Source organism: Falco biarmicus, chromosome 1 (assembly GCF_023638135.1).
Source record: "Falco biarmicus isolate bFalBia1 chromosome 1, bFalBia1.pri, whole genome shotgun sequence".
Taxonomy (NCBI): domain Eukaryota; kingdom Metazoa; phylum Chordata; class Aves; order Falconiformes; family Falconidae; genus Falco; species Falco biarmicus.
Window position 1 is genome coordinate 110,093,478 of NC_079288.1, and position 17,218 is coordinate 110,110,695.

At 36.8% G+C, this 17,218-nt stretch overlaps 1 protein-coding gene across 9 annotated transcripts; it reads right to left on the reverse strand.

Moving 5' to 3' along the window:
- Window positions 1-955: 955 nt before the first annotated feature.
- HELQ (helicase, POLQ like) lies at window positions 956-17,214 on the reverse strand. 9 transcript variants are annotated; one of them, XM_056360459.1, is made up of 18 exons: window positions 16,857-17,214; window positions 15,743-16,475; window positions 15,235-15,413; window positions 14,498-14,698; window positions 13,365-13,437; window positions 12,850-12,947; window positions 12,169-12,267; window positions 11,319-11,464; window positions 10,203-10,442; window positions 9,204-9,345; window positions 8,803-8,907; window positions 8,054-8,273; window positions 7,193-7,350; window positions 6,240-6,338; window positions 5,825-5,998; window positions 5,112-5,225; window positions 2,801-2,935; window positions 956-1,150 (listed from the first exon to the last, which is right to left on the reverse strand). In XM_056360459.1, exons 1-18 carry the CDS (start codon window positions 17,007-17,009, stop codon window positions 1,067-1,069), a joined length of 3,153 nt encoding a protein of 1,050 aa, XP_056216434.1. In that variant the 5' UTR covers window positions 17,010-17,214; the 3' UTR covers window positions 956-1,066. The 9 variants fall into 9 exon arrangements, with proteins under 9 accessions (XP_056216434.1, XP_056216470.1, XP_056216452.1 ...); XM_056360495.1 differs by having other exon boundaries at window positions 15,743-16,470; window positions 16,857-16,996; XM_056360477.1 differs by having other exon boundaries at window positions 15,743-16,470; window positions 16,841-16,993.
- Between the last annotated feature and the right edge of the window lie 4 nt (window positions 17,215-17,218).

Sequence of the window (17,218 nt, forward strand, 5' to 3'; positions counted from 1 at the left end):
GAAAAAAAAAAAAAGACAGTTTAACTAAGGCTTGCCTTACTTTTCCTTTACTGAGAAGTGACACCTGATTTTACATAGAAACGCCATATTTAAGTGTGCCAGTATACTGGCTACCATGATTTAACCCAGCAGTCTGTCACAGCTTTCAGGTGTTTCTATGTGCAGTGCTCTAGCATGTACTAGTCATGTGCTACATACCAGCTTTGAAAAAAAGGAGCGCACTGTATCACAACTGAAGAAGTTTCAGGTACCTTCAAGACTCTTCTCATGAAGCCTAAGCTTTTGCTGGAGCAAATCTGGTCCAGATACCTTTAAAAATCCCAACTAGTGTGACTGACACATGCCCATGGAGTCTCAGAAGCTGACAGGGCTTCTCAAAAATCTGTTCTTCAAGCCTTCATCTTTCTTGCACCTTAACATTTAAGCAAGAAATTTAATAGCATTCAAAAAATGTAAACTTTCTGTTTGGAAGACTTACATAAACATCCTGAAAGAATTCTTTCCCTGGGGTATTGCCAGAGGCTGAATACAAATTTGATATTCTTGTATTCTTTTAACAAGGCTTAAACTAGGCATAATTTAGAGTTTCTTACACAGCTCTGGGACAACTTCTTTATGTAATGCAATTGTTATTTCACTCCTTCCATTAGCCACACCTAGAGTACAGAGATTCCTGCAAGGAGAAATTTTGGAGTACTTCACTCAAGCATGTGTCCTACAGGGAATATCCAATGTAAAGGCATTAAGTCAGCTATGAACCTAAGCTCTAGGCAGAAGTACACACCAGGCAGTTAGTTCAGTCCCCAAAGCACTCCTAGGGCTATGTCTAAACACAGGAATGAAATAAGATCACACCTTTTGATTCTAGCCTATTTGCTCAAGAGGTTCATAATCGAAACCTTCAAACGAAGTCAACTGTCCAAGAAACATTCTTAACTCAGAACTTGCACAAAACTGAGGTATATAATAAATATTTTAATGTCTTTTGTAATTACAGCACTTTACAAAGTAATTTAAAAATATCCTGATTTTTGAATTCATGATTTTTCTTCATGACAGCTGGTCACTAAGTCCCTGGGATATCTGTAGGCACCTTTAAGAGTTCTTCAACTTCTTCTTGTAAAGCCTCAGCTTTTTCACTCAGCAGCATCTATACAAGGGGGGAAAAAATATCAGAAAACAAACACAAGTATTAGCTATAGCCAGGTTAAAAGACCAGTGTTTCTTTCGAAGTCTGTAAAAAAACCCTCCTGCTGCTGCTCACAGGGCCACACCACCTTTGCCTCACAGGACAAACATTTTCACAAGTACTACAATCAACATTGTTACTGCTTAGTGTACATCCATATGAAAAACACACAAAGATTCATGCAGTACACATGATTTTCTCAGTTCTATCATAATAAACAAAATTTAACAGAACAAACAGTTTTGTCTAGAACTGTTAACAAGAACATTTTTAAACTTAAACATTTATTTTCCATATTGGAATAAGCATTTGTAAGTTGCACTTGCCAAGATGCCGACTTCTTGCTTTATATGAAATTACTACAGCATTTTACATCAGACATATAGGACCTCCTACATTAGCAATTGTTTAATCTACTGCCCTGAACTGTTTGTGGCTGGCATTTGGAGTGTAACAGTCCCCCAGCAACATGTGTAGCATAACACATGCAAGGACTCTTAACTTCCAAGTTAGAAAACTCCATCAGTTTAATATCTGAGCATGAGTAAGGCAGATTGCTGGATTTGGTACTCATGTAGGTAAAGAATCTGCACGTCTCCCTTTCAGCTCACACAGCAGCAAAATAGCAGTAAGGAGCCTACAACAAAAAAGGTCATGGCCATTTAACGTTAATTGCATAAACCCCAAAGGTAGTACTTTTATTCCATGAGAATAAAAAAACCTAAGACTTTGTTACTGACTGTATCATTTTCACACCAACCACTCATTTGTTTATTCTAGGCATTCCCTCACTTTACCAAAAACTTGCTATTTTAGCAGAATCAAACATGAAGCCAATGCCAGCACAACAGCGGATGATTAATGGAGGAGAGAAAGTACTACCACTTGATAAGTGTATTTTTTGTTTAGGCACAATCTAATGTTTGCTACAGATTCTTTCCCTTGGATTATTTACATGTGTCTAAGGCATTAAGTGTGCCTTAGAGACAGATACTAAGTGAAGGCCCTTCTCATAATGCATAATCAAAATGGCAAACAATTAGAGAGCAAATACCAGGGCATGGCAATAGCAACCTAAATAGGTGAGGTTAACCCTACACCTTGTTGGCTTCCATCTGTACAAACCTGAAAATCCTGTTCTTTTATCACAACTACCACTAGCACCTCTGTAAGGTAAATCCTGAGGCAGAATCCAGCATTTTCAGTGATGATGACTCAGCACAGAGACTAAGGTAGTCATTTAATACCTGCATTTCATCAGACAAGCTGTTAAACATTTTTGCCCTTCACTGCCCTTCTGGAAAAGAGCACAACTTTCCACTATCCAATCTATAGGAAACTGTTTCAAGAAAAGTTTAAGTTTGCTTATCATTTAGGAGCAGGAAGATTGTCAGCAATTGCTCAATTCATTACTCTTAACCATCTTTGATAAATTATATTGCCAAGAAAATATTTCAACATATTATTAATGCATTTTAGTATTTGGATCACAAATATCCACTAATGCTTTTACTACTACAGTGCATCCCTTCACTTTCAATGTCATTCAAATGTCCACTTTTGACATATTGAAGTTCTGAAGCAAGTTTTCATAACTTTGTTTCTACTTACCTTTGCAGATGAAACAATTTGTCTGGCTTGACGTCTTGACAAGTGCTCAATCATCCTGACCAGAGTTTCTGGATTTGCGTTAGCCAAGTGTGCTAGAGTTTTGTACCCTGCATTATAAAGCTGTTTTGCCCGTGCCTGCAAGTCCAAAATTGTGTTAAATTATTAGAACAGGCAAGAAGAATTACCATTAAGTGCCAATCACTGCACCAGACTCAATTTTTATCTTTGCATATCAATCCAATTCTCTGATTTATCTTTCTAAGAACAGAAATAATCACTGAAAATCTATGTCCCCAGAAATACAGCTTTAGCGCTAAGATTTACTGGCCCGTACAGTCTTATTTAGCTCTTAGGAACCCATTTATCATTATCTTCTTTAAGCCTAGGTGATACCAACTCTGACATCCTCATTTCTTACATGTTTTCTGCATTCAGTATCACTGACAGGAATGACTGTCTTGCATTCTTTGGAGGTGTCTAAGCAGAAGGGGTGCTGATTTTATCCATTTTTTTCCCCACAGAATTTTCACAGAACAAAGCTTTAACAAGATTCCAAAAAAGGCTATACTTTCCTGTTTCAAGCTTATAAATGATTTTTCCTTTAATACCACGGTAACTTTCTCTCGTTTTGTGTGAAGTCATGGCTGTGAGCTCACATATACAGGACAGGTATACATCACAGGAGAGATTTTCTGGAATTTGATTATCACCAGTGCAAGGGGTGTGTGCATTACTTGCTTTCTGAGCTTGGTTTGATCCCGTTGCTATGTAAAATAGCCAAGCAGTATTTTCTCAACAGAGGGTCTCGGGGCAAACATTTCCTTTGCAAAACAAATACTGCTAGAGCTTTACAAAATTTAAACTAAAATGCATTTCTACACAGTAGCGGAGTAATTTAGTATACCCAACGCTTTAGTATCCTGCGCTATGAAATAAAACCTGTTTGATGAATAAGTGTTACACCTCCAAACATCTGATCAATTATCTTTTGGGCTTCCACCCCCCCACACCTCTTAAAAGAGGTGACAAGGAATAGAAAGACATTTGTTTGATGGCATATGTGCGTTTTTTTAGCATCCAACAGGTAACAGCTTACAATATATTATCTTCCTCCATGGTAACAGAGGATTACACATGTTCATTGATGTGAACTAGGTGTCATTAGTTTCACCAAAAATAACCACTAACTGTGGTTATTTTTATCCAACAAAGATTTTCTGTGCTCTATTTGGCTGTTAATTGCACAGTATGACCAGTGACACAGATCCTTCCTCCAATAATGATCGAAGTCTCATGAAAAGGTTTTAAACTGCTCTTTGAAAACTGTACAAGTAAATGTGCAAGAAATAATTTTCTCTTTCACTACAATAACCTAAAGATTGATGTTACTTCATCCACACAAATATAAGCAAATCATGTCTGTTCAAGATCAAATTCTACTTGCTACAAGTGTCAGCTGTTGGTATAGTTTTAACTCCAGTGCAAAAGTACCCTGGTTATAGCAACAATTTTGAAGAGTCACCTTTAAAACGCAACTTCAGCAGATTCATGCTGTCCAGGCTGGTTTTGTCCTTACACAGAAACACTCCCATACAGAGTAAGCCATGGGAAAAAAAGACTACTTAGCTTTTGCATCCAATTCAGAAAATCTGATTAGGCTTTAAGTCTTCATCATTGTTCGGCTTCTAAGAATAAAACCGTACCGCCACTAAAAATACAGTGGTTTGCTGACAAACCGATTCTAACAACAGGGTGGACAGGCAAGTTAGATAATTTGCCAAGAGGTCCAGTGATTACTTATAACCTTGCACCGAAGCCCTAAAAGATTTTCTGCTTTAATAAGAGTCTTCAGTTCAGAGACTGGTTAAGTTTCTTATTTTAAATACAGGCAGCACTGCAAGTGATTGTAAAAGCTTAAGTTCCCAATAGGACTTCACATACTTCTGTGAGGATCTTCTAACTTAAAATATTTAAATCCTTATTCCTCTTTACTACCATGAACTGAAGGATCCTTACCACAAAAGAAACCCGGGCTCTGTTTTCCCACTGAGTATATAGCTAACTTATTGTCCAAATACAGCATTTTCACTGTTGCTGTGGTAGGAGTCAGAAGAGAAACACTATTGGCTCTGGCTCACAACTCCTCAACATACTACTTTTTTCCCTACTCTGCAGGACTCTTTTCAAGAAAATTTGCACTACACCAAATTCTCAATAAAAGACTAGCTTGGTCTTCCAGATATACTTGAAAGCAGTAACATTTAGCATTAAAGTTTACATTAAAATATCTCACAAAGCCAGGTTTACTAACCTCTAGAACCCCTGCTACCTCCATCAAAGGGATCAGTTCCGTCTTAACACAGTATGTCAGCTGCTTGGTAAGTTCTGTCAGCAAGGCTTTATAAACCCAGAATTCTTCCAATTCCTGCAGAGACAAAGATGACTAGAATCAGATCCTACGCTCTGTATTTGAAGGGTATGGCTGATAAGAGTTCTGCTATGGCAACAAGCATATATTTGTCTTTTAGACAGGGGAAGCACTATTGTTTCTAGTTATCCTTTCAGCTGGTTGCAGAGTTGTATTCAGCACTCTTCAGCTGAACATCCCAAAGGTGGGGCAGTTCTAAGGATAAGCAATGCATTATTTCAATACAGAAAAAAAACCCCAAACCCAAGCCAAGTCAGCTCTTTTCCCAAGATGACACTGCACAACCAGATAGCCTGATTTCCAACAGAAAGGTAAAATTGGCAATTATTTCACCAGTCGCACTGACACTGATTAAATGCTCTGTATTTGTATATTTTCACAGTCTCACAGCATACAGGTTACTTTAGCTATAGTGAGTATCACTGTACAAGTATGCTTTTCTGAACAGGAAAAATAATTTTGAAAGGTGAAAAAGAAGTATTTCACCTTTTCTATGCAAAACACCACCTGTGTTTTGTTATAATCAAAGCAAAAAAACTTCCAGATTTTGCAAAACCAATCCCAATGATTTTACTGGAATTCATTTAACACACTACCTCACAGAAGTGTAGAACACAGGAGGCGAATGAGGCAGCAGAATTAAGGAGATTTTGCACGTATCCTCGGGACATATTAAATTTCTCTGAAACACTCCATATATTTGTCTCTTTCAGTAGGGTATAAAGGACAAATGACAGATAAAGCCTGTTTGCCACAGTACTGTCTACATTCTAGGAATAAAGCAAATTAAAATTCAAAGTCAATATCACATTCAAGATACTGCTAGCACTACAGTCCTTCAGATCTCTAAAACATGTCTATTATACCTAAAGACATTAAACAACATTAAAGAAAACCAATCAATGAGGTTAAAAGAACTTTAGTAAGTAGAACAGTAATAATCTCGAATTTGTAAATAATCAATTGAAATGACTGAACTGTCATCTTAGGTATGAGAAATCTCCAGCCTACCTTTTTGACGGCTTGACCAGAAGCCTTTTTTGTAATAAAACTTTCAGGTACTCCCAAAATATCTGCTACTTTTTGCTCTGCTGCACTGAGCTGGCTGAACTAAAGTAAAAATTTATAAAGAACTTTCAGATATTTATTTTAATATTATAGAAAACACAAATCTGTTACTCAAAATGAAACAGTGTTTTTCAATATCTCTATGCAGTACTTTGTCACTAGGCTAGTTACTAGACAGTCAGATCTGCAGCTTCTCTGCCTACTTGTTTATCTGTAACTGTCCATCTCTGAATGCCACATTTTAAGAAAATATAGATTTTAGCACTACCTGTACTTTACAACACTTCATAGAAAAGAGTAGTTGCACAGAGCATGGACTGTGCTGCTAAGTCTGACAAAAGCATAGTAATCTGTAGGAAGGTATTGGTCACAGTGTAATAGTTGCAGTCATGGCTGGTGTTAATCATTAGATATAAAACACATTAAGACTTAATATCCTCTAGTGGATTTTGCTTCCTAAACTACAGATTAAATCAGCAAGCATCCGAAGCTAAATATGTCTATTGATTAATTTAACAGTGGCTTTCTTGCAAGACTATGTGGTTACATATAACTAGTTTATAGGAAAGTCTTGTCTGAGATTAACCAGACTCTGATGACAGCAACACTAGCACCAAGGTTAGAGTCAGGATTTGGAGTGCTGGCAACTCAAGAGAAGTGTTTCACATCACTGTTTCCCCCAAACAGGGTCAAACACTATAAATGCGAAAGAGAACTCTAGATTTTTATGCAGTTCAGGAAAACACTTCTGCCCTGGTACTAAAATAAAGTAGCATATCTTAACTTTCATCAAGCTGTTACCTACTGTCTAAACTTCCTATGTGTACAAACTTACTTAAAATCTAATAAGCAGAATTACTACATGCCCCAATGCATGTTTGCTAGTAAATTCTCACCTGTCTCAAATATATCATCCAGTCCGGGTTACAGCTAAAAGTCAGATCATATGGAGTTGTCAGATACAGAAGATGAAGACTGCTCTCAAGAACCAGCCCTTCCAAACCTTTCTTCAATTCTCTATAAAGAAGATTGCAGTATGCCAAGTCTATAGATCCTATAATAAGCACACAACGTATTGCAATTTTAAACAGGCATACAGAGTTAAGTGCAACAGACTTTAACATAGAATCAATATTTCCTTTATCTTCCATCAAAGCTAGTTATACTGTATGAACTGAAGAAAAATAAATGTAACTTGAATAATTACTCTAACACGAGCAGTTAAACGGAGCTGAGGAAAGGCAGTCTGTTCTGTGTGTGGTTTTGTAATGTTTGTGAATTGCCTTGGCTTTAATGAAATCCTGGAACAATCTCGTAGACTGAAGGAATCTTTCAGAGATTCATCCTATTCCAACTGCATCCCACACCCCTTATCTTTTTGCGTATATCAGAACTTTCTGATATACTCTCTATTGCAATTGGTCTACATGTCATATACTTCCTTCTCTCAAGCTTCCCTCTAGGTCAAGAAATCCCCAACACAAATCTTTCCATCTTTTAGGGCTACAGTTCTGGTTTTACTTCCATTGCGACCACTGTTATGACACTTCATTCCTATCATGTTCAGTCGTGCACTACTTGTGCTAGACCGAAAATGGGGATGAACGTAATTTAGTAAATCAAAACTGTCTCTCTACAACTTATTTTTCATTGTAGTTTCAGACAAGATGGGAAAGCATATCAAATTGAGATAAGGCTGAGATGAAAGGTTTTGTTGAAATAGATTATAACAAGAATAAAAAAAAAAGAAGTCTTACCTTTATATGTAGCTCTACCCAACGGTGTGATTGTTAACGTATATTTGGAATTGCGGTTCTTCCCAGACATTCTTCCTTCCAGGAGTCCTTTTTCTATTAGGTGTTCTAGTCCATCTTTAATTACCTCTGAGAGGCTCTTCTCTTTAGATAGCAGATGCTGCTGAACACCCAGCAAGGTACTGCACATAAAAGTGTTGACTTCCTCATGGGTAACTGCTATCTGCATCAGTTTTGTAAGCAATTAGCATCTTTAAAGTGGTCATTTCACATATTTCATAAGCTATATGAAAAAATTTACTGAATGGAGCAGCAGTTTGATATCCTGTTCATGTGTTTCTACAGAAATAGATGACAACAGAACAATAGACAGTCTATGATGGATCTAATGAGACTGGTCTCCATCTATTCCACTATTCTAGCTACTGCGTGTTAATTTGTTTCCACTGTTTCTGTTGGTATTTTGAATCTAGTATCAGAAATGGAAACATTATTAGTACTGTAATGAACCATAAGGTAGATATAATTTTGGCTTTTACACATAAGGAAATCGTCATGTTACATGATTACTTGGTAACGGAGTTAAATTAAAAGACTAATCAAATCCTTGTCCTTATTTGATCAGAAGCTGTTCTGAACTTGTAAGGCCATCTGTTTTAGAAGTCTGGTTTTTTTTCTATAGAATCAATAGAGAAGCTTTTCCTTCCATTCCCAAGCACTTAAGTTACTCACAGAGAAGAGTCAACCAATACCTTCAGTCCAACCAAAGACAACAACAGGCTGTGCATTCCCTTGGTCAACTCCAGCAGAAGATTGCTGTAACAGTTCTCCAAAGGACTGTTAACTAAACGCTGAGCCTATAAAGAGCAAGAAACATACTAGTTCAGGGAAAATACTTATTCATTAGTTTTAAAAAAAATATTTTTAAGATAGTGATATGCATGGCTCAGCTTTATAAAGGAAGTAAGCGCAGACATCTGAAGTTCACAGTTCACATATGAAAAAACCCACATAAATGTAGTTTATAGGTATTACTATATAAGTCAAATATTTGCAATGTTAAGTGAACAAAAATTAAGACAGGCAGCTCTTCCCGTTTGTACCAGTAGATTAATCCAACAATTTAAATTACCAACAGCTTTGTAAAAATTACCAAGTGTTTGTCTTTTTCTTGCACTATGAGAATACTTTCTCCAGCACTGTCAATACCAGCTCGACCAGCTCTGCCAATCATTTGTTTATATTGGTTCTTCTTCAGGAAGTCATTAGCAACATAAGGAGCTCTGAGAATAACCCTGTAAAGAAATCTTCAGTAACTTATGCTGCACATTAGAATTATTAAAGTAGCAATAAAATTTTACAAATGCATTCTTTATATATGCTCCTTGCTCAGCAACTAATAAAAATCAAATGCACCTGTTTGAACAGCTGTGTAAATCAACACAATTTACAATTTAAGGCTTATTGAATGATAAGCCATGTTTATTATGTTTAGCAGAACCTTTGGAACTCGTCTTTACATCTATTCAAAGGCTTGAGTTTAAGAGAGAAAATTACTGAGATATAAACTCTACTAAGCAACACTGACCATATATCAGCTATATGCTAGAAAGACAACACTTGTCTGTATGAATTTTTTTCTCCCCTCAGACACATTATTCCAACATACACGCACACAAAACTGGATTCTTGGCAAACAGTTGTTGGCCATACACAGTACAGAAGCCATGTATCATCAGCACTTGTATAAGAAAAGATAACACATTTTTGTGTTAAAACACATTCAAAATCATTTCCTTAGAAACGATTTATTTTACAATTTAAACATTGTTCTTAGGACCACATGTAAAGAAACCACCATGAATTCCTTGTTTTTCTGGATAACATTACTAAAATACTGAAGCGTTTCCTTAATCCATTTAAGTAAGTATTCTTCAGTTATGCATTCTAAGGGACTTGCTACAGATTGATATTTCCTATGTAACAATGTTGCACTCTTGTCCCGAGTTGAACACAAAACCCCTTACACTTCCAATTTGCTAGTAAAAGCAGAAACATACTTTAAACAGCACCGACGTTTCCAAGTTGTCAAAGCAATTTTTTTCACAAAGCAAACATCAATGTAACAATGAAATATGTTCCAGTTACTAACCTTCTAGCTGGCAGGTTGACTCCAGCAGCTAAAGTAGCTGTGCAAGCAAGTAGACACAGGACACCCGCAGAATATGCTTCCTCTACACTTTTCCTTTCATCATTTGTCAGGCCGCTATGGTGATAGGCAATGCCGTAAGGGATCGTTTGCTTCAGAACAGAACAGATACTTCCATTTCCAATGTTCTTGAGGTGTTTGATGAGATCTTGTTTCTCTTTCTCCCTGTGAGCTCTAAATTCTCTAGGAGGAAAAGTGTTTCTTCAGACTTTGATCAATCATTAATTATTTTAAAAAAATATCAAGACATGCTTACTGTCTATTTCTGTTCATTATCCATTCCTCTAATGTAGGTTAGAGAAACAGTTATTTCTAGTAACTTTAAAACAGCAATACACAGGAGACTGATTAAGTTGCAACAGAACTCTTCTTGTTTGTAAGCGCAGGTACAGAAAGGACCAAATACTGACTGGGTGTGGGTATTGAGCACACTGAAGAACAGAAATAGGGACAGTATCAGCTTATAGTGAAGATTATAGATACATCAAAAATGGTTTCAATTTTGATAGCAAGGGAGGAGTTTTGTTTAATTTCTTCCTACACAAAATGTAACTTGCTAGACCATTATGAGTTGATCAAACCACATTTAAATGAAACCAAACTTAAGTCTTACTTCCTTTAATTAACAAAGCCTGGTTTACATTGTAAAACTTACATTCACAAAGTAGGTATGGAACAGAGATAATCAACTAGTAACACATGATCAAATACCAGGCTATAGAGAAGAATGTTTGTCTCCTAAGCTTGCAGAGACCAGTGCCAAAGGGACACAAGGTTAGCTTAATTTAGTAAGCTTTTCCTTTTTTCTTCATTATTAGTCCTCAAATAACCATTTTTTTCAAATAGTTTGTTTAAAAAAAATATTTTTTTTTCTAAAACATTTGTTTAATGAGCCTTGAGCAGTTTGCCATCCTTTATGCAGTCAGGAACTCCACATGATCCCATATTAAAAGCACTTACATCTGATAACCAAGGAAAATCACTTGTAAACTAGTGAAGACAATTCCTAACTTCTGACCAATTATTCCATATACAATTAAAAAGTCACGACACACTTACTTCTTGAGGTACTTGCACACCATTGAAGCCACATTCTCACAGTTCTTTTTAGTGGGACAAAAGATCAGGCAGGAATATTTAGGAATAACTTCAGTAACCAGTGCAACGATGTGATCAGGATCTGCTTTCTGCAGATTACTAGAATACTATCACAGATTGACAAACATTTAAACACAGAAATTAATTCAGAAACCAAGTATTCAATACCTGTTCTCAACCTTCACTAGAACACTCCCACTTGCTTTAATGTGACAATTGTAAGAAGTTGTAGAAGAAGTTTTTCTCCTAATCCTCACTTGAAAGTTTAAGACATCTTTAACTGAGGGATAAACGGATGCAAGAATTGAATGCTTTGCTTCTTCCTCTTAATACTACAATTTCTTTACAGCAACACCATAGTGATGTTACTTGTGCTACTGCCAGCCTACCATAACACACACTGTTATTTTTAAAGGTTGAAATGAATCCTTACAAGGCAGTAATAAACTGACAAAAATAAAAAAGAGATGTCGTCTTTTGGTATCATCTAAGAGTGATCAACTATTGAGGAAATTTATCCCAAACCATAAAGCATTGTTTATCTGGAACACTCAAACTCATTGCTCTTCACATGTCAAAATACTGAAGAAACCTTTTAATGAGCTGTAAAGTAGTGAAAAATAAAGTTGAGTGCTCATTATTTTAAAGGCCTTTTCCCTCCCCAAAGCCTACTATTTTCTGTCTCGTAAGTATTACAAATGAATGACCATGTTTAAGTAATTTCTTCAGTAAAAGTTCTGTAAACAAATCAGTGTAAAAAATAATACATTTCATAGTTTCTTTGAATTAGTTATAAGCACTTCAGTCTTACCTTGAAATTAAGGAAACGCGAAAAAGTAAAGCCACTTTCTGTTTTGCTGTCAGTTGCATAAACTGTGCCTCCTATCTTTACATATTCCTTTAATTCTACCTAGGAAGACATAAGCCATAAACAAAAACTTTAGTTGAATTACCAAACCTTCTCTAAAGATTAAGCTATTACTGATGTACAGCTCATGGTTTTTTTTAAGCATCGCATTTCATATACATACTTCCATGTAGACAAGCACAGACTCTACTCCAGTAAGATTTTTTTTTTTTAAGTGAATTTGTTTTAATTATCTGACTTGAGAAAATGTCTAATTTTAACAAAGAATGACAAATATTATATCCCATGGACTATCCATAAACCATTGTCATGACATCATTCAAGTACCAGTAGTACAGATTCTAGTTATATCAAATGAACTGCAACGATTTATCACAGTAGCTGTAATTTAGAAATTGATTTAGATAAAATGACACAAATGGCTTAACACAACAATATAAAGGTACCTGCATTTGTGCATAGTGCTATTTATTGTACTGGTACAATTGCCAACAGTAGCAGGCATCATATTACACTACAGCATGAAATTAAACACAAAAGCTGCAATACAATCCTGAACAGATTTGCTATAGTTTTAAAGCCAAATATCTTCTTTACTAATTGATGGTATTTTTGCATACAGACCGGTCTAAAATTATTAGTATAGTACTCCGCTTGCAGGAACTTCTGCAGGTCTCCAACATTATTTAAAGTTGCACTCATGCCAATGATCTGCGTGTTTTCTGTAAAACAGAAACTGACATGAATTTATTGCCATGTTCACAATTTTTAACACTTCTGCTCAGTATCTAATTTATAAGCCTCCATCATTAATCTTTTTAAATACCGAAGTACCAGGTTTGAAGGGGGATATAGCTAAGAAATATTACCCGAGATGTAAACATAAAAAAAGGAATCCTTCTCTATGGAAGCATTTAATTGGAGAAGTAGTATCAAAAAAGCTTCAAAACCATCCAGCCCATCATTACAGGGTCAACTGATTAAGACTTAAACAAGTAAACACTGTTACTGCATGGAGTCATACCATGCTTTTCAAAAGCAGCCAGAACACCACAAATCCAGAAAGCTAAAGTAGGGCTTCTCCCTAGAGATGCTGTCACAAAAATATTTTAATAACATTAAGTGTAGCCATGACTTACTACTACTGTAAAGAATTTTTGCAAGAGTAATTTCCAGCATTGCTCCACGGCTTCCCTCACCCAGCATATGCAACTGTGCAAAGAAAGGAAAAAGAAAATGCAAGATTACTACTAAATTTAGAATACTTCTACAAAACAAATCAAAATTATGTAGTCCTAAACAAATATTACAGGAATGTGGTTTTTGAGCTTCTTCATGACACCCCTCTGGTAAATTTTGACTGCTAAGCTCTTCCAGAGGTACAGCCTCACTGAAATAACACTTGAGAGCCACAGAAAAACAGACCCAAAAGCAAACATAGATAACAAGATCTACCTTCCATTTAACTAGACCATAACTGATATAAACAGTTAACTCCTGACAGTAAACAGTGGGGAGATCTTTGTAGCAACCAGTATAAAGTGATTTTGATTGTAAACAGTGTTAAGCAACACTTACAGGGCAAGTTAACGTCAAAAACATTGTAGCAGCCAGCTACTTTCAGAAAAAATAGAAGTTAGTTCTTAAGCTGCCTTGTGTTTAGAAGCTATTAGGCTAAAGTAAGGCCAGTCAGCCTGAATCATTCCATAAATTAAACATTTCTGTTAGATGTAACACATTGTGATTCAACCCCACAAACAACCCTTAGAAGCACAACTCAGCCACACTACTAAAAAGGAGACTAAAGGGCAATTGTCACAGTTAAATGTAACTTGGTTTTGGTTTGGGTTTTTTTTGATGTTCCATTTAGTGATTATTAACACCAGAGGCAAAGTATTAAGGCTTCACATTTAGGAGTTCAGTTCTGGGATTCATAAATACATTCAGTATGATTAAAATTAATTCTTTTTTTTTCTAATCCATTAAAGATGTCTAATTGACAAGCAGTTACTAAGTAATGCAACACCAACCACTAACACAGTAGATCTCTCAAAATAGAATCTATTGTCCTGATATAGCAGCAAATGCTTCAGTTAAAGAAAAATGATTTAAGTATTACGAAATTATGTATCAATACAGAAAAAACTTTAGTAATAATTTGATAAGTACACAAAACCCCCAAGTAATCAAAAAACTGCTCTTTGCTAATAACTGCATATTGTAAATATAAAAAAATTGCATATTATAAATATGAATAAATCTTGTAGCATACCTCATCTACTACAACCAGACCGAGGTCATCAATTCTCTCTGTTTCAATTAAGGAATTCACTAGACCATGTCCTTTTTCTATAGTAGCAATATAAAGAGACCTTTTTATTCTCCTCTTGATGGGTGGAAATCTTCCTTTACTTCCTGCATATTCTTCAACCAGGAAACCCAATTCTATCCCAAAACTTGATAACCCCCTAACCTGTAAAAACCCAAAGATCAATTAGAGAACAAACTCGCACTCCTTTCAGATTTCAGACCTGCCTCAAGAACTCAACCAACACAAATCACAATGAACTGGCTGAAATCCTGAAAACACACGAGCTACGATTACCTTTTCCAATTGTAAAGCTGAAGTGCTTACAAAAATTATCAAGCTTGGGTTATATCTGTTCTCTAAAATTAACTTTTCCTTTATATCAAAAAATTGTTAAGTTTTTATTTCAAGACCATTTCTTTAGCAAGTTGGGGAGTACAGCTCTAAGACTGCAGAACTATATGTAACATTGCAAAAAGCTATTATTTCAAAAATCCAACACACTTTATAATGCAGCATCTTCACCTCAATTTAAGTCTTTTATTGCAATATTACTGACCCTCAGAGCAGCATCTAGGAGAAGTCACTCACCACCATCTATCTATGAACATCATTGAGTTTGCAAGAATTAGTATTATAACCAGACAAATAACAAGGTATATCACAAAAGATAAGCAGTATCAGAAACACTGTATCCAGACCTTTTCTTGGACAATGGCAACATATGGCAGGATCATGAGAACATCTTTCCGCCTGCAGAGTAATTCTTGTAGAATTATTATTTCTGCTACAAGTGTTTTTCCACCACTGGTTGGTAATGAGTATATTAGATTCTTTCTTTGCTGCAGAGATTCTAACATTAAGCAATCATGCTGCCATTCTGCAAAATTAAAAAAGAATTATTAGCAGCCTCCAGGGCCATGTTAACCAGTATCAAAATATTTGTGTTTGATATAGAATACTTTAAGACTAGCGTCTATTTTTCTTCAATAAACTGCTAAAAGCTTTTGGTGATTGAGCCTTACAAAGTACTCTTTAAGCCATATCAACCTTTCCCATCCACCTAAAAACCAAGAATAACCACTTAATAAAACAACTTTCTTAACATGTTTACAATAAATATTACCTTAAGTATTTTTACAGTGTAATAGGTAAAATAGGCAATAATTCACTAGCAATTTTTTTCCAACAAAACATTAGTTACATTACCATAAAGTGTTTCAATCCCTCGAAACTGTCTGAATAGATCTTTAACTTTGCTAGGTAATCCATAAAAAGGGCCTATATCAACAGAAGATGATTCAATAGTTTTCCTAGCAACACAAATCTCTTCAGATAAAACAGCTTCTTTAAGCTGCTTGGTCTTAGAGACCTGCAGAGTCTGAGCTTTGGCATTTCCAGTCATAGCACTTTTCAGATTATCTTTGAGACTGTCAGTTTTAAATAAAGCACAGTTAGAGTGTGAGGACAAGTCAGTAGGTCTGTTCCTGTGTTCATCATCAGGATAAAAAGACAATGGACTCCTGATTTTGTCTGAAGACTTCTTACATTTACGCTTTCTCTCTGAGAGTGGAGATGTTCTAGAACCAGAAGAAAGTTCATTCAGTTTTGCAAAATACAAAAGTTGTGATGATGGCAAGTCATCCGAAATAGATTCAGTTGGTTCTTGATTGCTGTCTAACAGGTCATTTCTGTTCATTTCAAAAGCATCCTCTTTGTCAGCTTTAAGGATAACCATATTTTCTGAAGTAGAAAAATTGTCCTTTTCCTGGTAAATTCCTGACTGAAGATTGCCAAGTATGAGTTCTCCGTCTGCTTTAATATCCTTATTTTTATCTTGTAGGTGTTCGTGCTCTGTATCATCAATTTGAGCTAGCAAAGAATCATTTCCATAAAAGCTGTCATAGTCGCCAAACATGTCTTCTTCACTATCATTACTACACTGCAAAAAAACACAAGTATTAATACCCCAAAGTAACACCAAAGAGGGCAAGCATAACTTGTACACCACACACATCAGATGCAATTTAACTCTTCTCCAACTTAACAAGACAGTTAAGTGTTTTTCTGACACTGCTTGTGAGGAAAATGCAGCTTAACTCTAAAGCAATGCATACTTTAATTCAACGGAACAGCAATCTACAAGCAGACATGATGCCTGCATACCTACTTAGTAGTGATGTATTTTAGTGAAGGCCAAAACGCATCCCCTCTCACACAAAGCAAGGCCCTCCCCGGTCAGTGTCCCACAGGCTCGGCCTGGGCTCAGCCACCCCGCCACAGCGCCTAGCGTCAGAATGCCCGTACCCTGCCATCCCCGTACCGTGGCCTCTGCCGCGGGCCCCTCACCACCGGAGCTCAGCTTCTTGCAAGCCACCGGCGAGCAGACAGTACTACACGGCACCAGGGCCTGGCGCCGCTTGCGCACAGAGCCGGGGCAGCTCTTCCTCCGTACTGCGGGACCGGGCTCGGCCATCACCACCGCCTCGTGCCACTGCAGGGCTATCAGCCTCCACCCCGAGGCTGGGGCTGCGCGTAAGCGGCGCAGAGACGGTCACAGTCGCGGCAGGGCACGGCGAGCGCCAGCCGAGCCCCCAGCGGAAGGCAGGGCCGCCATGAGGAGAGCGGACACCCCGCACCGCCGCGCTCCCCGCAGCCAGCCGCCGCAGCATCGCTTCCGGCCGC

Excerpts from the sequence above, each read along its gene's own strand:
- HELQ (XM_056360459.1), bottom strand. The coding sequence starts at position 17,009 with ATGGCCGAGCCCGGTCCCGCAGTACGGAGGAAGAGCTGCCCCGGCTCT. Across the intron at positions 11,465-12,168 it reads CGCGTTTCCTTAATTTCAAG|TATTCTAGTAATCTGCAGAA; the intron begins GTAAGACTGAAG and ends AATCTGTGATAG. Across the intron at positions 6,339-7,192 it reads GGATGATATATTTGAGACAG|TTCAGCCAGCTCAGTGCAGC; the intron begins GTGAGAATTTAC and ends TTTTTACTTTAG.